Source organism: Notolabrus celidotus, chromosome 1, assembly GCF_009762535.1.
Source record: "Notolabrus celidotus isolate fNotCel1 chromosome 1, fNotCel1.pri, whole genome shotgun sequence".
NCBI lineage: Eukaryota > Metazoa > Chordata > Actinopteri > Labriformes > Labridae > Notolabrus > Notolabrus celidotus.
In genome coordinates this window covers 6557628-6578715 of record NC_048272.1, presented here as the reverse complement: position 1 = coordinate 6578715, position 21088 = coordinate 6557628, and the positions used below count along the sequence as shown (strand labels likewise).

The following is a 21088-nucleotide window of genomic DNA, read 5'->3' as shown; positions in this document are numbered from 1 at the left end:
GAACCCCTTATTCGACACCCTGCAGCCCCAACTGTTGTGAGGCCTGCCTGACTGGCTGTCAGCACATAGCAGAAATGACTGAGGTCTTATCCAAACAGCCGAACCCTGTTTTCACCTTGCAGGCTTTCCTGTAGGTGAGCTCCAGTCTGCTTACTTGACTCCATTCAGAAATCACTGTGTGTGTGTGTGTGTGTGTGTGTGTGTGTGTGTGTGTGTGTGTGTGTGTGTGTGTGTGTGTGTGTGTGTGTGTGTGTGTGTGTGTGTGTGTGTGTGTGTGTGTGTGTGTGTGTGTGTGTGTGTGTGTGTGTGTGTGTGTGTGTGTGTGTGTGTGTGTGTGTGTATGTGTGTGTGTGTGTGTGTGTGTATTTGTCAGAAGCAGTGCCAGTGCTGAAAAGGGGAAAAAAAGTCCATCCTGTTTAAATCAGGTGCCCTCAGGTAGCTTTTTCTATATTTGAAGGCTTGAATGGATGTTTCTCGCTGCTGCTTGCTGAAAACCATCATAGAGAGGTCATAAATATTGTAGCAGAAATGTCATGGAGCTCTGGGGAAAATTGAAAATGCTTAACTGAAATGAATGAAAGAGCTTCGGATGATCGACAGTTGTACATGGCGAGGTGCTCAAAAACAGAAAGTACAACTGTTGACGAAAACATGATCAAGGGCTTGTTTCACATTTCAACGACTATATCTAATCTGTGAGGTTAAGATGCAGTGTCATTTCTGTCAAACATTATCTTGTTTATTTTAAGATTATGTTAGATGTATTTGATGCAGTATTTACAGGTAGTGTTTGGTATTCTGTGGAGTGTGTTGTTTCTGGCTGCATGTTTCCAAATAGCTGGGTAATATTTAATAGATCAAAAATCTGGATACACCTGGATAGAAAATGACACAGAAATATGTATTTAATTGATGTAGTTTCCATTTAATTGATAGCAAAGAAGAATTGAAGTGGAGCATGGCAGGTTCAACTTTTGTCTTTGCCTTTCATAGACAGAAGATTTGAATAATATATAATCACAGGCGTTACTATGAAGGCTGCTACAGTCTGACCCACTACAGCTCTTACAATGTGTTGCATCACACAAGCCGGTTGAACCCTCCCTGCTCCCCCTGAGCCTCTGCAGTACATGCTGCAGTCTGTCTGCCTTTAGAGCCACTCATGCATACAGATGCCATTCACCAGCTGCCGGAGACCTCCGAGGACTCTCCCCGTTTATCACATCCCAGTCTGATGCCTGTTTTAGTGGTGCTTATTGCCTTAAATCCAGATAACAACAAAGCAAAAACAACAAATCCCTCATGTACTACTTACTTGATTTTTTTTTCCCCCTTGTGGCTACATTTCATAATCCTGTTTAGTGAAGAACTGTTGTAGCAAGATTTTATTTCATTACTTTTTTCCTTCTATGTTGATTACTTTAGACTCTGACTCACCAGCAGCAGCAAGTTTTTTCAAGCCCATTTTTAATAGCAGAGGGTGTGGACAAAAATGTTATCTGCCTATGAATCCCTCTGAATAAATGATAGGTGTGGTTTGAGTTGTGTTCTTGCATGTTTGTATGTGTGTTTTAGTTATTGTTCATGCTGTGAGGTAGTAGTGGGGTGTTCTTTTAGCACAACTCCCTCTTAATATATTGATCTGTCACACGATGATTCTTATAATTAGTAATAAGTCATATGTGACCAACCATGGCCTATTGCATATTGCTGAGTAACTGTGTTGCACCAGAATGAATGAGTCAGCTGTTCAGGCTGTCAAAATATGTCTAAAAAAGGTAGTAAGCAAGCACACACAGTACATCTTCCTCTACTTTAAATACAGCTGCTAAATTTAAAAGCACCTAAAAGCTATTTAAAAGCATCTCACACACTGTGCATTTAGGTATGCAGCATGCAATGTTTGGCTATTGTTAGCTCCATGCTAACAGGCCAACCCAATTAGCTGCATGCATCAATCTATAATTGGCAAGACTGTCAGACTGAACATGGATCTAACTCTAATTACCTTTTCTGTCTGTCCCCTGGGAACACCTGGGAACACCCAAAGTCAGATTAGCAAGTTGGATTAGTTGTCATCTTAAGAAACATGTTTCCGTCAGCTGTCATGTTGTTTAATGTAGGCATACAAAATACAGTGTATTTCATACTACTTGATCTAACTTATCAAAGTAACAAGGATGTTAATCAGTGATTTATAAGCACTTTTGGGGCTCTGCCCTTTTACGCTCATGTGGGGCTTCCTAGAGCACAACACTGCTGTCACAGGTACTGCTGCCCACATTTCATCTGGTTTATTTTTTATATAACAAACAAACTCTGTCAACCTTTTCCTTTTACAGCTAATGATCATTATCATCTTTTATTAAATTAGATTTTTTTTTAAATAACTCTAGAATTATGATTGTTATTACAGTTTTTCTCAGTCGCTTTGGTACATTTCTCAGATCAGAATTGAAATTCTCAAAACTACTTGTTCAATCTTCACATCATTGCGTCACTTGTGCACATCAGAAAAGCAGTTTCTCATTTCTTTGAACAAGTTGCAAATGCTTTGGTAAATCCATGCAAATGATTTTGTACAAATCTCTGCTGTTTCCTACATTATCAAGTGCTTTTGTCATGTTGATCAAAATGTATTATAATGGGTCACTATTCAAAAGTGTCACCCTCCACAACATTTAGGCATTAGTTCATTGCATAAGTCTTCACATGCAAAATAGTTGAACTTGTTGTCAGAATATGTCAGTCATATTTCTGTACATTTCCATCAGACTGTTTTTCTGAATCTGTCCTGAATTGGTAAATTGCTCCCAGGTGAATCTTGACTTTCTCTAATGAAGGGAAATGTGTGAAGCATTAGATCAACCAATGATCAACCAGTTTTCTGACATAGCTCCAAGGAATTGGACTGGGTCAACAGCCAGAGAGAAGTTTTTTTTCTTTTTTTTTCTTTGTGCTATGCAGTGCTGTCTTTTTCTTTCTGTATTGCAATGACATGGTCTGTCAACAAACTAAAGTACAAACAGTTAAAGTGTAAATGTGAATCTTACCCAGTCTCTTGCAATCAATCTCACACATACACTAAGGTGTAACTTACAATCTAGAATAACTGTCATCAAAACTTTAGCCACATTTTACATCAGAACGTCCCTCCAGAGTCCACTGTTATATTGACAACATGACTAAGCAATTTGACTGTCTTATCCGTACACAATGACACAAGGACGTGTCATTCTGATGGCACTGACATGTTCATTGACACAGATATTTACTTTTGAGAGATGAACTAAGGATTTTGAGCAAGATATTGGCTTTTGCAGGTATTCCATGGTGTTTTGCTATTTGTACGAATTGTTTTGAGAAATGCACTTACTGTTTTGCAAATGTCGAGGATGATTTGAGAAATGTACCAAAGCGACTGAGAAAAACTGTAAATCACAAGTCAAATTATGCTCTCTTTTAATGTTGCAGGATATTTGTAAAATACACTGACAGCTACACACAAACTGTCTCTGACAAGGATAAGACTCAGTCTGACCCCACCTTAATCCATCATGAGCATCGAACATCGCAGTATTTAGCTAGATTCAGTGGCAAGGAAAAACTTCTACTTATACATAGCTTCAATGTGTCTCTTTCCGTTTGGATTGCTACATTTAATTTTGTGGATATTCCGTGTACAATACATTTTGAATGAATGCAATGCTTTTAGACAGATCCAGGTTTTTCAATTTGCCAGTCCTCAACCTTCAATATTAGGCTCACAGTGGGTGTAGTGTCTGTAGTGCTGCCATATGTGTAAGGGAAATGTGAGCCAGCTGAAGCAGCCAAGTCAAACTCAAACATTTCATCACATATTCTGATGTTTGGCTTTTGTGTTCATCCATCTGCCTCAAGGTGTCACCACAGATATGAGAGCTGGGAACATTTAGAGCCAAAAACATCCAAGTAAAAATATTATATACACAAAGTAGATATTAAGATATCTGTTGACATTTCATGAGTTGGTTTTGGAAATTGAAGAAAGCTTAGATACACTGTCTTGAAGTTGGGTCTCTATTCATAATTTGACATAGAGTACAGTCTAGACCTCCTATGTTTGTTAAAGCATCTTGAGATAACATTTGTTGTGATTTGGCGCTATATAAATAAAGATTGATTGATTGATTGATTGATTGATTGATTGATTGATTGATAAGTAGCGGCAAACTAACTGTTGTAAAATTAGCATGAAGGTATTATTACGGCTGTTCCCAATTCTGATTAAACAAATAGGCTGAAGGTAAGAAAATATTCAGAACACAGTCTAAACTGAGCAAAATCTATTCAACACAGCTGAACATAGGGTCAAAGATTGGTTTACCTAATGTACCCCCCAGCCTTTGATCCACCCTGCAGGTTAACATCCAGATGCCTGTGCTGGCTTGTTCAACCAGACACAGCATCTCAGCTTTCTATAATTGACAAACTGTGGAGCAAAACTAGATGATCTTCATTTCTATTTATCCAGGTAGTATTAGGATTAACCAGAGTTACAGCCCCAGCTAGATGTAAATGTTTGACCTGCATTTTGGGCCTACAATTATAAACATAATTTAGAACTTGTTTTTCTGGTGCAAGGGTGATGCATGTAGCCCTTTGGTCTACTAAACAGACGCATCCATATTTTTTCTTTTTTGTAATTGTGTTTAAGGTCGTTGTTATATCACACCTTTTGAACATTGCAACTTCCTGTGTTGAGGGTTTTTGTTCTCTTAAATGTATCAGGCGGTCACAAAGAGATGTGTGGGGGCTGCTGGTGCAATTTTTCACCTCAAAGTCTTCAAACAAAAGCTGTAAGCTTCTCCCCCACTTAAACAGGCATCGTTACATCCGCTCTGTCAGTTACTTCTGCTAGCACCTGAGTCCTGTGTTTTTGATCACAAGTCTTGCTGTGCATAGAGATAACTGTGAAAACAGCAAGGGGCTTGTGTTTCGTGTTTTAAAAGCTGTGAGGAGGCTTAAATGTGTGACTTCATGAGGAGTTCACTGCATCACTGGCTGTTTCTTCTGTGAGACTCATAACCCACAAACAGCGGCTTTAGCAATCTTCTCACTATTGACATGAGACATGGAGCTGGAAATAAGGCTTTTTCCTCTTGACTCTTTATTGATTTTTACTTTTGTCTGGAATTCACAGTCAAGCATCAAGTGTCTGTTTTCTATTTGTCACCGGATGTCATATATTGTCTTTACCCGCCTAACACACATCACACCAATACAGTCTCGAGTTTTGAAAGAAAATAAACTTCTCAAATAAAAAAGCACATTGCAATGTCTAAAAACCACAGGGAGTTATATGTGCACTACTCTACACCGCACTTCTCTGATTTATGAACAACACAATTCTGTGTTAGTTAATCAATTAACAAAGGATTAATTCCCTGATTATCCTCCATATACCTGTCCTGACTTTTGTGGCTATCAACCAAATACTTATTGAGACTAGCCTGCTGCAGAACCGACTTTGTTTCAATAGGTCACAGCTGAAGGCTTGAATATGATTTGTTTCTTTCTGCTGGCTGTGTTTCAGAGTAAGGACATCGGGATCCAGATGCATGAAGAGTTGGTGAAGGTGACGAATGAACTCTACACTGTAAGTAATGCACTGCATCTCCTTCAGATCGATCCCTCACATCTTATCTCATCACTGAGCTCACACAGCTCTGCTTCTTTTCTCTCTGTCTTTGTGACAAATTGTCACATGCTTTTTTTCTCACTTTTACTTTCTATCTTTTGATCCCATGAAATACTTGTTTCTATTTCGCTTAGTGTTCACTTTTAGGCTGTTGAAGGTCTACTGGAAAATTAGAATCTTGAAAATTGGAGTCTCAGCCAAAGTGCGTAGTGTTTAACAATTACAAAATGGGTCACCCTGAGACCATTGATATGTGGCTGTGTTGAAAACTTGAAGCAGGGCAGGAGTTACTTTAGAATTGTTTCTTAAACTGGAACCACCAAACCTATAATGCAAGCTGTGGTTATTTGGAACAGCCAGATAGATATGATGCATCTGAAACTAGTATTGTCTTCATAAAGGTTATAATAATAAGTGTGTCAAAAGCATATAAAAGGTGTTATGAGGCCCAAAGGTGGCAGATGCCATATTGAAAATGATGTCTTCAACCAACTTTTGATCAATTTAGAAATTGACAAAGAGTTGGAGCTGAGGTAGGCCTCTGAACAAACAATTACATGTTGGTTGAATCAGCTCAACCCTAATTATGCAAATGCATATATGAATATTTGTCCCAGTATTTCCACTATCATGTCTTTTACTCATTGTGCACAGGCTTAGTATAGATCAGATTGATGATGGTAGGTGAAAGGAAAGAGTGGAGCAGATGTAAATGATGAAATGGAAAACTACATTTCACTCAGAGTCGGACAGTGTGTGGGCTCAAATCACTTTCACATCTGTGGTTCCATCAGCACTGGACCTCCTCAGAGGTCACATGGTGGGCTGTCTTTGTTGATGTGTCACTCTTAAGAGGGGTACACAACATTGAAGGAGAAAGGACAAGCTAATTGCTTCATCTGCATCTTGTTTTCATTAACTACTCATTCATTTTAGGTCACTTGTTCCAGCTCATTTACTTTGCTTTATCAAAAGTCAACCATAGACTGTATAACACATGGCGTGCTTACTGTGACTCCACCCATGGTGGGTGCCATATTTGAAATGCTGACCTGACCTAACTTTCAATGAGACTCATCACAGGGAGAGAGATGATTTTGGGGCGGGCATTTTCGTTGTACAATGTACAATGACAATAAAGATCTATTCTATTCTATTCTATTCTATTCTATTCTATTCTATTCTATTCTATTCTATTCTATCTGCCCCTTGACAAACTGCTACATCAGTTCAGCTATGTCCCTTATTATGCAACATTCTGTATAACTCTGAGCCTTAATAAAATCAAATGGATGAGCTTTCCTTTTAAGATCACCACGTTTACGAATAGATTCATGAGCTACATACCCCAAATAATGTTCGAACCAGGCCGTGTGTGTTTTAACATGGATGTTAATGGGGATTCCTTGGCTTTTGGAGCCAGCCTCAAGTGGACTCTCAGAGAAATGCAGTGTTTTTTGCATTTCTGCATAGGCTTCATTTTTCAACACCTATAGTTTGGCGCTTGATGTCAACACAAAGTCAGTCAACCAACCAGTCTCCGCTGTTAAAGATATTGTCTTTCTGGTTATATTGAAATGGCTTTTAATCTATTTTGATGAGAATAATATAGTCCTCATCTGTTACTGCTCCAAAAAACATTATTTTCTTTTCTCCCAGCTCCCACACAGCTCATATAGCTTGTTTTTGACAGCCCACAGCTGCTCCCCATATGTTGTATTATGAAAAAATAGGTGTTGAAGGATGCATGGATGGATACCCCCTCTTGTAATTTATCAATATGTTGAATTTATTATTAGTATGAATCACATTTGGATGAAATAGTTGAGGGATTTAACAGTAATAAATACGTTTAACATAATGAGATTGCAGTATTAAATAAGGCAGCATTTCCCCGTATTGTCAGTTGTCTTTTTTAAAGGAACAGTGTGTAATATTTAGCAGCATTTGGCAGAACAGACTCAGTAAGTATTTTTAAACCAGTGTATAATAACTTGAGCAATAATATTGTTTTGTTTCGCTAACTTAGAATGAGTCTTTCTTTATCTACATAGGAGTGGGTCTCCTTCCATGGAAAGCTTCATCTTGCAACACTATGTTTCTACAGTATCACAGGTTGGACAAACCAGTAAGGGCCATACATGTTTTTGCATCTAGTGGGTGGCATCTGTAATGCACCAGTTGGAAGATGGAGAATTAGAAGAAGAAGAAATTGGTTGTTTTCCTGTACAACAGTATTTGTACAGATAGAAGTTTCTGATGGTAAAATCTTGAAAAGAAGGATAATACTTATCATGCATCACAGCAGCTTTTGTCCTGAAAGGTCACTGTGAAGCGATGGGAGGGGCGAGTAAGGGAGCATTTCAATCACTGTACCTTTAAATGTGATGTCAGTTCATGTAATGGTATCAAACTATACTATTTTACTGTATTTATTTGACAATAGCTGTCCAGAGCTGAAGAAATGAATTGTTAATAATAGGATTTCCAGCGGGAAACACTGTAGACGGTTGAGCATATGTTGGGGATGAGGATGCACTGAGCTGGGTGAGGCTTAGTGCCTGAAACTGGACGAGCTCCAGGCAACTTCAGCAATCTCTTGCCCCCTGAGGTGAAACAGAAGAGATGGCAGAGCTGCCTAACTCTGTATGACTTATTCATCTGTGCAATGTGATGAGAATCAAACTACCAGAGGGCAGTGCTGGCAGCTCTCCCTGATCCTACCATCTGTACATTTGGATGCTAGAACAAGCGGGTGTTACAAGGAGCTTGTGAGAATAAAAAGTGCATATGTGTATTAATAACATGCATATGCACCTAAAATGGAATTTAATATTGCTCAAAGGCCTTTATGGACAAATCAAGGCTGAACTCTCTACCCTTATAAAAAAACCTCAGTTATTTTTATTGCCATTTCCTGTTTGCTTTGCTTTACAGTATCAGGGTGTTTTTTAGAGTCACTGCAGACTTCAGCATCAAATCATTATTCTGTACTTTTATATAGATGTATATAAATAGCGTTGTTCTTTCTTGAATATGGGCAGAGGTTCGTGGAAGTTGTTCAAACATCACAGTTAAGGAGGGAAATATATTGCTGCAACCACACCAACATCACACCACACCAAAATAATGCTTGTTTGTAAAGCGCACACATTTCCAGTAGCAACATTTGTTGTCCCCATTATTTAATAAGGTCCTGTATTTTGTGATCTTTTTGCGTAATCCTACATTCTTATATTTTTTAATTTACATCCATTTTTATTCATCTTAGCAAAGGGTCAAGGGTTTACCCATATGTTGTTTACTGTTCCTAAAATGCTTCCCTGGTGAAGCACTTTGGGACCAAAATGTAAGAAAAGACTGTTTAAAGGAAGTTGACTTGGCGTCATACACACAACAGGATTTTCCCAGTCAATGTCATTGTCTTTGGAAAAGTTTACTAGCAAACAGGCAGACAGAAATCTGACGTATTCCACTAATGACTGGTCTGCTTTATCTCCCCATGGCCCTCACCCAGCAGTATCACCGTCTGCTTGAGGAAAATAAAACATTGTTTTTCATGACTGCACCCTTGTTAGTATTGTATTGTACAGAAATAGCCAAATCAATAGCATGGCCACATGGTGATAGCCTCGTGGTATTTTCTAACAGTTTTCTCTGGCTGTCAAAGAGCAAATTTAGCAGAAAGAAAACTGTGAAATCACGTTTGGCTCCTGGCGATGAAGTGAGAGTTCTGGGAGAGAGTCTTTGTGAAACTGCGAGCTGATTGTTCAAATATTGTATAAAGCATGGTTCTGCAGCAAGAGTGCTGAAGGGAGAGAGATCCGGCTGCCTGTAGCTTGTCATTATTACTAAACCTGATGAAAAACAGGAGCAAAAGCCACTACCTGATGTTGCTCTCTGTTGCTCTTTGTGGCACCTTTTTATGAAATTCTTCTTTTTTTTTTATGATGGAACCTGTTTTAATTTCCTGCTACACTGACTTAATATCCTCACTGGGATCAATAAAGCCTATCCTATCTTCATCATTCACCACCTTGTGTCTGATGTCTGCTCTTCTGTCTCTTACGCACATATTATGTGGTTAACAACAACACTGACAAAGCAGCTTTTGAGCCTGGCTGTTGTTGTAGCTTTCATTCATTTATTTTGATTCATTCATTTGTAGACATCCATTCATCATTTGTTGGATGTACTTTTTTACTCAAAGCCAGGGATGTGCTTGTGCAGTCTGGTAAATGATTGAATGTTGTCATGCTCGCTAGTTGACACCAGAACTTAACTAATTATTAGGCTAATATTTATATTAATGTTGACCCACAATGCCAACAGGGGAGTAGTGGAAGTGGGAAGACATTACACTTTCCAAAATCATTTTGATGTTCCACTCTAATGTGCGACCCTGTTCACTGTGACTTCCAGCTGAATGGGTATGTGATTGTCATAACTACAACAGCTGTTAATAACAGAAAGACCCTTTTCATTATAATGTAAAAATCTACATCTCAGATATGTCTTTAATGACACAAGGATTCTCTGTGTGTCCAACAGTTGTCAACAACAAAAAACAGACACATTGGTAGAGAGTCTCCAAGTAACAGGGTCACTCTTTAAACCAAAACATTGGCCTGTACTTCAACTGCAATCTTTGGACTTGCAGTTCATAGACTGAGGCCTCAACTTTAACTAGGGCATCAGTTGATACTTTCCATAATAATGTTAACATGGACCTAACTGTTATTATTTTGTAGTTTTTTTTTTTTAGATTTCCCGATGGCTTAATAATTATTTTGTCTATTTATTGCAGTGTTTTAAATGGTGAATTGTATTAAGTTGTTTGCTGTCATGTTTTTTGGTAGAATTTACCATGTTTGTCATACAAGTAGCAGGAAGACACAAATTTCAATATTAATTAATTATTATTGAAAATGTTTTAAAAGTTGTATTTTGTGATATCCTGCCATGTTTTGTGAGGAAAAGTGACATGTTCATAATGCTTGTTGCAAAGAGCCACATATTTCAGCGGCATTTATCCAGCCGTGATGAAGAACGTGAAGGACAATGATCAGGAATTCATTTACTACAAATGTCCTCAGCCAGAGCTGAATGTTGTGGAGATGTTGTTGATTCAGAGTACTAATCCTCAGAATATTTACAGGGTTCCCACGCGTCCTGGAAAACCTGGAAAACCTGGAAATCAGTTGACCAGTTTTCCAGTACTGGAAAAAAACTGGAAAATGGGAGAAAAAGTCAAATGTCCTGGAAAATCACATATAGTCCTGGAAAATAATTCCAACATGGCTGCGTTTGACCTGACCCTATTAACAAAACACATCCCCATTCATTGAAAGTTGAGTGCATGCTGTGCTGGAAAAGACAGCGACACTGCACAACTTTTTTCACATATTTTCTCCTTCACTTCATAATCATGCATTCACAGAAAACGGGGGTATATTGTTTATGTTTTATGGTACATTTGGCTCAATTACCGTACTCTAGCTCAGTTGTTCTCGAAGTGGGGTCCTGGGACCCCTGGGGGTCTGAGAACCATAGCGTGGGGGTCCGTGAAATAATTTGAATACATTTCTAATAAATTATAAAATTGTGCTGTGTCATTACAAAACAGCATATACACCATTGTTATGATACCATTTGGTGGCTCGAAGGGATATGTGAGTCTTGCTACTGTTAATTTTCTGAAAGCGTTTAAGATCAATTACTTGAAAAGTATAAATGCTGTCATGTTGAGTCCACAAGGAATGAAATGACCCTCTGTTTTAAAGTATACAAGTTGTATTTACTTGATTCAAATTGAAGTGTTATCAGTTTATCACTATGGTACAGGTCTGAAGTATTTACATTGATACGTTTTACAATACAAATAGTTCCAAGGGCAACTAAGAGTGTAAATGGTAGTAAGCATGTGCTTTAGTGATGGGAAGTTGGGCTCTTTTCAGAGAGCCGGCTCTTTCGACTCTCAAACGGCTCTTAATGTAGGATCTTTTGTAGCCGTATATTTTACCTTAATTTTGCAAAAAATAATAGTTTGTGTTGAAAACCCTTTACGTACAGTGTTTTTATGAGAAGCCTTATAATGCCCAATTGTGTGCATTTCTTCTGTTACAAAATCATTCTCACCCTGATCCTAGGGTTATGATTAGGGTTAGGATTGTGGTTAGGGTTAGGGTTAGGATTAGGGTTAGGGTCAGGGTTAGGATTAGGGTTAGGGTTAGGGTTAGGGTTTTGATTAGGGTTAGGGTTAGGGTTACGATTAGGGTTAGGGTTAGGATTAGGGTTAGGATTAGGGTAAGGATTAGTGTTAGGATTAGGGTTAGGGTTAAAATTAGGGTTAGGATTAGGGTTAGGGTTAGGGTTAGGATTGTGATTAGGGTTAGGGTTAGGGTTAGGGTTAGGGTTATGATTAGGGTTAGGGTTAGGGTTAGGATTAGGGTTAGGATTAGGGTTAGGATTATGATTAGGGTTAGGATTAGGGTTAGGGTTAGGGTTAGGATTAGGATTAGGGTTAGGGTTAGGGTTAGGATTAGGGTTATGATTAGGGTTATGATTAGGGTTAGGGTTATGATTAGGGTTAGGGTTAGGATTAGGATTAGGGTTAGGGTTAGGGTTAGGGTTAGGGTTAGGGCTAGGGTTAGGATTGCTATTAGGGTTAGGGTTAGGGTTTTGATTAGGGTTAGGATTAGGGTTAGGATTAGGGTTAGGATTAGGGTTAGGGTTAGGATTAGGGTTAGGGTTAGGATTAGGGTTAGGGTTAGGGTTAGGGTTAGGATTAGGGTTAGAGTTAGGATTAGGGTTAGGGTTAGGGTTTTGATTAGGGTTAGGATTAGGGTTAGGATTAGGGTTAGGATTAGGGTTATGATTATGATTAGGGTTAGGGTTAGGATTAGGGTTAGGGTTAGGGTTAGGATTATGATTAGGGTTAGGGTTAGGGTTAGGATTAGGGTTATGATTAGGGTTATGATTAGGGTTAGGGTTAGGATTAGGGTTAGGATTAGGGTTAGGGTTATGATTAGGGTTAGGATTAGGGTTAGGGTTAGGGTTAGGATTAGGGTTAGGGTTAGGGTTATGATTAGGGTTAGGGTTAGGATTAGGGTTAGGGTTGGGATTAGGGTTAGGGTTAGGGTTAGGGTTAGGATTAGGGTTAGGGTTAGGATTAGTGTTAGGGTTAGGATTAGGGTTAGGGTTAGGATTAGGGTTAGGGTTAGGGTTAGGATTAGGGTTAGGATTAGGGTTAGGGTTAGGATTAGGGTTAGGGTTAGGGTTAGGATTAGGGTTAGGGTTAGGGTTAGGGTTAGGATTAGGGTTGGGATTAGGGTTAGGGTTAGGGTTAGGGTTAGGGTTAGGGTTAGGGTTGGGATTAGGGTTAGGTTTAGGGTTAGGGTTAGGATTAGGGTTAGGATTAGAGTTAGGGTTAGGGTTAGGGTTAGGGTTAGGGTTAGGATTAGGGTTAGGATTAGGGTTAGGGTTAGGGTTAGGGTTAGGGTTGGGATTAGGGTTAGGTTTAGAACCAGATCTAAATTTAAGCATACAGAACTAGAACCAAACTCATGCAAACAGAACCAGAATCAAACTCATGCAAACAGAACCAGAATCAAACTCAACCAGAACCAAACCAGAATCAAACTCACTTAGAACCAAACCAGAACCAAACCAGAACCAAACCAGAACCCCAATAGAACTGAACCAGAACCGACCCAGAACTGAACCAGACCCGAACCAGAACCCAACCAGAACCGAATCAGAAACGTACCAGAACTGAACCAGAACCGAACAGAACCATACCAGAACCGAACCAGAGTTGAACCAGAACCGAACCAGACCCGAGGGTTAGGATTAGGGTTAGGGTTAGGGTTAGGGTTAGGGTTAGGATTAGGGTTAGGGTTAGGATTAGTGTTAGGGTTAGGATTAGGGTTAAGGTTAGGATTAGGGTTAGGGTTAGGGTTAGGATTAGGGTTAGGATTAGGGTTAGGGTTAGGATTAGGGTTAGGATTAGGGTTAGGGTTGGGATTAGGGTTAGGGTTAGGGTTAGGGTTAGGATTAGGGTTAGGGTTAGGATTAGTGTTAGGGTTAGGATTAGGGTTAGGGTTAGGGTTAGGATTAGGGTTAGGATTAGGGTTAGGGTTAGGATTAGGGTTAGGGTTAGGGTTAGGATTAGGGTTAGGATTAGGGTTAGGGTTAGGATTAGGGTTAGGGTTAGGGTTAGGATTAGGGTTAGGGTTAGGGTTAGGGTTAGGATTAGGGTTGGGATTAGGGTTAGGGTTAGGGTTAGGGTTAGGGTTAGGATTAGGGTTAGGGTTAGGGTTAGGATTAGGGTTAGGATTAGGGTTAGGGTTAGGATTAGGGTTAGGGTTAGGGTTAGGATTAGGGTTAGGGTTAGGGTTAGGGTTAGGGTTAGGGTTAGGATTAGGGTTGGGATTAGGGTTAGGGTTAGGGTTAGGGTTAGGGTTAGGGTTAGGGTTGGGATTAGGGTTAGGTTTAGGGTTAGGGTTAGGATTAGGGTTAGGATTAGGGTTAGGGTTAGGGTTAGGGTTAGGGTTAGGGTTAGGATTAGGGTTAGGATTAGGGTTAGGATTAGGGTTAGGGTTAGGGTTAGGGTTGGGATTAGGGTTAGGGTTAGGTTTAGAACCAGATCTAAATTTAAGCATACAGAACTAGAACCAAACTCATGCAAACAGAACCAGAATCAAACTCATGCAAACAGAACCAGAATCAAACTCAACCAGAACCAAACCAGAATCAAACTCACTTAGAACCAAACCAGAACCAAACCAGAACCAAACCAGAACCAAACCAGAACCCCAATAGAACTGAACCAGAACCGACCCAGAACTGAACCAGACCCGAACCAGAACCCAACCAGAACCGAATCAGAAACGTACCAGAACTGAACCAGAACCGAACAGAACCATACCAGAACCGAACCAGAGTTGAACCAGAACCGAACCAGACCCGAACAGAACCATACCAGAACCGAACCAGAGTTCAACCAGAACCGAACCAGAACCCCAATAGAACTGAACCAGAACCGACCCAGAACTGAACCAGAACCGAACCAGAACCCAACCAGAACCGAATCAGAAACGTACCAGAACTGAACCAGAACCGAACAGAACCATACCAGAACCGAACCAGAGTTGAACCAGAACCGAACCAGACCCGAACAGAACCATACCAGAACCGAACCAGAGTTCAACCAGAACCGAACCAGACCCGAACCAGAACCGAACCAGAACTGAACCAGAACCGAACCCGAACCGAACCAGAACCGAATCAGAACCAAACCAGAACCGTACCAGAACCATACCAGAACCGAACCAGACTTGGACCAGAACCGAACCAGAACCGAACCAGAACCGAATCGGAACCGAACCAGAACTGAAGCTGAACCGAACCGAACCAGAACCGAATCAGAACCGAATCAGAACCGAACCAGAACCGTACCAGAACTAGAACCAGAACCGAACCAGAACCAAACTCAAGCAAACAGAACCAGAACCAAACTCAAGCAAACATTATTAACGTCCTCAGGTTGGTATTGAGAAAAATCAGATGCCTCAGCTTGGATGGGCTGATCCGATTTCTCCTCTCAGTGAGTATTTGCCCGGTCTTCAAGAAGACTCTCTCTGAAGGAACAGATGAAGCCAGGATACACAGCCTCCCCTCCATCACCTGTATCCTCACATGTGAATGGCTGCATGGCCGCCATGCTGACCAATCAAAACAAAGTTCTGCTGTGAGCAGAGCTGGGGCTGAGCACTGAGAGAGCTAAGGAGGGAAAGGAAAAAACTGGGAGCCGTCTCTCTCTCTTGATGCGAGCCGGCTCTTCTGATTCACTATAAAGCATCGACTCTCAGAGCCGCAGCTTTTGATCATGACATATCACTACTGTGCTTAATCTGTGTTACAATTATGAGGGGGCCATGGACAATTTTCTCACCTGTAAGGGGTCCCTGGCTATTCTATTATCAATTTGCCATCATTTTTAAGTATGTAAGAGATGATTTCATTGATAGCCATAGACTACATGTCTTTCAATGTAGACTTCCACTGAGAGGAACATATTAGACTATTTAGGAACTAAATTAGGAACTAAATTTAGACGGTCATACCAGCTTGATCATCAATGAAAATGTCCTGGAAATGTCCTGGAAAATGATCTCTGGAAAAGAGTGGGAACCCTGTATTTAAGATATCTGTTGAATAGAAGTATCTTCTCCTAGACTGGCTTTTATCATGAAATGCTCTAGTCCTTCTCTCACAGTTTGGTTTCTCTGCAGAAGCTCAGAGACTCAGCTCAGCAGTTAAATAGCTCTAGGCTGTCGTCTGTGTGGACTCAACTATACACACACCTCTTGTAGACACAGCTGAAGCTCAGTCTTCCTGCAAATTACTGCTGTCTTTAGCTGCAGGTTCTGTCGTCACACAGTTCGAAGCTGGCTGGAAATGTAGCCCATTTCCAGAAAGAAACTGTTAAACGGCCTGGGGTGGAAGAGAAACAAGCGTTAGCCTAATATATCTGTGTTGCCACCCTGAAAGTACACCAGTGGCTTTTATTTCATTTTTGTGCATTTGAGATGTTTTCCTCTCAGGTCTTTTAATTCCAGTACAAAGAGGAAAATAAATAGTGGTGGCTGAGTGGCAGCACTTCTCATTATTACAATCAGGATTGGAGGTCAAAGGGAGATTATAGCTGAAGTGACCCAGTGGCAAACATATGATTTTGATGAGTTGCGCTGAGAGACTTTAAAGAAACCCTACGGCTCAGTCTCTGCCCTAAGTGAGCATACTTTAACACAGGAAACAAATAAAGTGATGTTTATGCTGACTGTTTAACGTCTTGAGGTGTTCATAGAAAATCCTGAATGCTCTAGACGTTTGAAGACGAAGCTCACATCTGGACGTTCCTTTACGAGGCTGAAGAATGAGGCTCCTATAAGGAGAAACCCTCTCAATGAGCATCTGGGGCAAGTTTAGAAAAACCAAGGATGCTTCTGTCTTGTCTTACAAGGGTTTTCTGCCACTGTAGTCTTGTCATGACAGTGTGTGATCGGGTTGTAGGGTGCCAACGTAGAGATCAAAGCGAAGAGGTAACTGCAGAGAACAGTTCTGTCACTCTGCTGCACAGAAGAGCTGACGATGAACAAGTCCTGGGGGATAAAGATCTGCTGCATGTAGAAATAATGAAGAGGTCTTAAAAAGCCGCAGTGAGGAGGGGATGATGGGGCATGTTGGAAGATTTGACAGCCCAGAGTACACACCACACGCAGCCAGGGGCCCCTGGACTCACTTGTAGTGACATCTGTGTTACCACTGCATTGACGCCCCAATTGATCCACCAGGCCACCACAAAAAAAGCTGAAATAGAACCAGATTTTGAAAGGAATTTTTCCGCTTCCTTTCATTATTGAATATGGAAATAGCAACATAATATTACTGCTGTGTTACTCGATGCAAATATGCTTGTGTGACTGGGAACAGTATATAAGAGCTAAAGTATATTTAATATGCTGTTTTGAATGATTTTATTTAGAGCTGTTATTTATCAGTTGACATATTATTGATTAAAGTAAAAAATCCAAAAGAAAATCAATTTACTGTCATAAATGAAAAGGGGAAAGCAACAAGTTCTCGCCTTTGAGAAGCAAATGCTATGAAAAAGTTTATCAGCAGATTGTTGCAGCTTTCATTTTTCTTAAAGTACTGATATTAAACCTTTTCCATCCTTTCCAGAGTACCTATTACATGTCCATTTTCTGTATTGGTCAGTAAGTTACTAAATCTACCAATGAGAGAACGATCACATCTGCTGCTCTGAACATAGCTTGACAGCATCTAGGATAGCAACATTCTGGGAATCTTCAAAGTTGGAAACTTTCCATGGGAATTAACGGGAATTTATGGGAATAAACGTGAATAAACCAGGAATTTACTAAATTGAAGGTTGGCTCTTAATGGGACTTTGTTTGGATTGCATTTTTGTTAATTTTTGAATGGGTTGGGTCGGGGGGATGAGTAATATTTAACTCAACATTCATGTTTTTGTTCTTCAATGAAAGAATTGATTGTTCAAGAAAATATTTAAGACTTGATAAAGTTCGACTTACAAATCAATCTGTTTTAATTGTATTATTTTGGATGGATGTCTGCTTAAAGCAAAACAAGTATTTATGCTTGGTTATGATACCTTTCCATTAAATTACCATAAATTCCCAGTTAATTCCCATAAATTCCCATAATTCCCATGAAAAGTTTCCAATTTGGAATGTTTCCAAAATTCCCCAGTTTAACTTCCCATGGAAGTTTTCCTGGAAACTTTCCGGAAATTATCCACCCCGTTGCAACCCTAACAGTATCTGTACCGTGTCTTTAAACCTTGTCAGTTCAGCCTGTATAAACGATTACAGTATTGTAAAATGTGATGATGTTAAACCCTGGTAAAAGTCATCTATCTGTCATGCTCCTCTTGCAGGTGATGAAAACGTATCACATGTACCACACTGAGAGCATCAGCGCAGAGAGCAAGCTGAAGGATGCTGAGAAGCAGGAGGAGAAGCAGTTCAGCAAGTCTGGAGATCTCAACGTGAACCTCCTGCGCCACGAGGACCGCCAGCCGAGGCGCAGTTTCGTCAGGAAAATAGAGAAGATGAAAGAGAAGGTGAGTGTGACAACGTTGTTTTTTGTTCAGCGCTACGCAGCTTCAGCACTGGATTTGCTAATAATGCAGTAACTTAATTTGGAATAATAGTTAAGCTAATAATGAAAGTAAATGTATAGAGCGCTTTCAGTTGAAGTGTGTTGCAGAGATTCAAAGAATGAAATAAATGACCATTTAAATCACAAATTTATTATTATCAGTTAAAGAAAAATTAGTTTATAACTTCGCCCATTTTCATGAGGTGTCAAGGAGGGGACTAGACTACCGGTAACAAAAGCATTTACGTTGTAGGAATAGTTTTGTGTTATGAAATGTGAAAATTGTCACTTAAGTCTTTTTTTACTCAGTTCTACTGAGCTTCATAGCTACAATTAGCTTACTGTTTTAGCTTTTGGGCCTATAAATCAGCTAAAACAAAATGTTGCAACACATTTAGCAGTTAGCAACAGGTATCATAGCAAAAGGAACTGAATAAGAGTAAATATTATAGTATCATTCAGTGGGTCATAAGTAGGACTCCAAATTGTTGTATTATGTTTAACTTTCTTTTTACAGAGTCACCACATGAACTTGAAACTAATACACACCTTAAGCAGAGTCTCCTCTGTGTTAAAAGAGCTATGAGAGTCTAGCTCTGTAAGTGAAGACGTAACTCTAATTTGTTGGCCCAAATTGAGACAGTGAAGGAGAGGCAGAACAGCAGACAGACAGAAAAATAATGTCAAAAAGTCTCAGGAGTGTACTTTGGGTCTGCAGCCAGATACTCAATAGAGCTAGATCACTACTCCTGGCCAAGAACCCGACTGTCTTTCTATTTTATGCAGATTTCTAGCTGTTTTAGATTATTCTCTGCCAGCAGTGTAGGGCGTGTGGTCTCTGGAGCACACTGCACTTCAGATGCACTGATGCATTTTTTATTCTGGATCTTATTCTGGAATTTCTTTATGCAAATGTAACTCTCATTATAACTCAGGTGAAGGGAATCAAAGGCTGTCAGGGTGACAGCGTCTCTCCCTCCTCTGGCTTGTTTCCTCAGAGATACTGCTTGGCTTGGGAACTGAACCCTATTTATAACAGCATGGCAGTTAATATTCCTCTCTTTGCCTGCCTCTGGCTGCTGAGCTTTTGCACTATTACTCCGCTAGCAAAAGGGTCAGAGAAGTAAAGGAGAAAATAAAAGTGAATCTCTTTCCCCTTAAACTTGTGCTTACATTTGTGTTATAATGGGATTTGTGAAAGTGGAAGTAAAAGGCTCATTTATAGTAAATGTACAAACAGCTCAAAAACAAGTGAAATGTCTCTGCGTTAGAGTTATGATGCTTTCATTTTATTTTAAACAGAAGTTGTTTCTTCAGAGGTGTGTCTGAAAAACTGTGCTGCTGCTGCAGGGAAGCTTCTTTCACAACATGCTGACATTTTTTTTTTCATAATGTTACACAAAGGAAAACATTGTTATTCTGTTTATATTCTTCAGTACTGTGAACAGATGTTTGTTTTTCCCTGATCACCTGGAGACAGAGTCCCTTAAACAGCCAACCAAGCAAGTTAAACCTGTGATTTTTAACATGCAAATACTCATCTATGTAATAATCTTACAGAAATAGTTTGGAGTCTTGATAATACTGTTCTTTACTCTCTTACTGAGGGTGTCAGGATAAAATAGATGTTTATAATTATTATTCTTTTTTTTAATTACCACTTTAAAGATGCTACGCAAATAAGAAGACCCTGTAAAACCTAGGAGCTGTTTAGCTCAGCCTAGCTAAAAATAGAAAAAGCTAGCCTAGCTCTGTTAGCAAACTACGAGTATTTTTTGCATTATTTGTTTTATAAACAAATTAAACTGCAAAGATAATATTTTTTATCTGTAGTGTTAGTGGTACTTTTGGTCAGATTTGTTTGATATGACTCCTGTGTTAGCTCATTCCTCCTGTCTCTCAAAATAAAGCTAACCACCTGCTAGCTGTAGCTTTATTGCCCATATATGAGGGTGGTGTTCGTTTTCTCAATTATTTTTCTGCGTAATCTTGGACTATTTCTATTTTTTATGCTGCAAGTCATGAGGCTGCTGAACATTTTTGTAGATAAAGACATTAAAAAAACATATAAAACTGCACAACTTACTGTAGTGCTAATCTGTAAGCCTCTAGACTCAACTGCCTCTATTACTTAAGTTTTGAGGGACATAATAAAGACTAAACCTTGGTTGTTACCATCTAAAAGTAGCTTCTCTGGGCCCCATTTCTCCAAACTTTCCCTCCTCTTTCTACCTATATATTGGTCTCAAAGCTTAAGCTGCCTGAGCACACACTCAACCCTCCCTGCTGCTTGATTTCCCTGCACTAATGTGTTTTTCCTTCATCTGCTCTGTCTCTTCTCTCCTCCCCAGAGGCAAGCCAAGTACTCAGAGAATAAGCTGAAATGCACAAAAGCACGGAACGACTATTTATTGAACCTGGCGGCGACAAATGCAGTCGTGGCAAAATATTACATCCATGACGTCTCTGATATGATTGATGTAAGTATGCGTATCAGGCACATGTGTGTTTGTTTACATCTCTCAGCTGGGATTTCTGGTGTTGGTTTAACTCTGCAGCGCTGTCGCTTTTCTCACCATCTGTTCTTGTGCTGTGTTCATGCTCAGCTCAGCCTGTTATCTGTTTGTTTTCAAGCTGCTCCGTTAGCCCCGATAAATGTATTTACAATCACTTTTCCTTTATTCATTCCTGCATAAC

General features: G+C 39.8%; 1 protein-coding gene across 1 annotated transcript in view; it reads left to right on the top strand.

Annotated features, from left to right (window-relative positions):
* srgap3 (SLIT-ROBO Rho GTPase activating protein 3) overlaps positions 1-21088 on the top strand; it is a 78144-nt gene that overhangs the window by 32413 nt on the left and 24643 nt on the right. The window contains exons 5-7 of the mRNA XM_034692620.1: positions 5576-5638; positions 18168-18353; positions 20743-20871. Of these exons, the coding sequence (XP_034548511.1) occupies positions 5576-5638; positions 18168-18353; positions 20743-20871 (378 nt within the window). The remainder of the gene's footprint in view (positions 1-5575; positions 5639-18167; positions 18354-20742; positions 20872-21088) is intronic.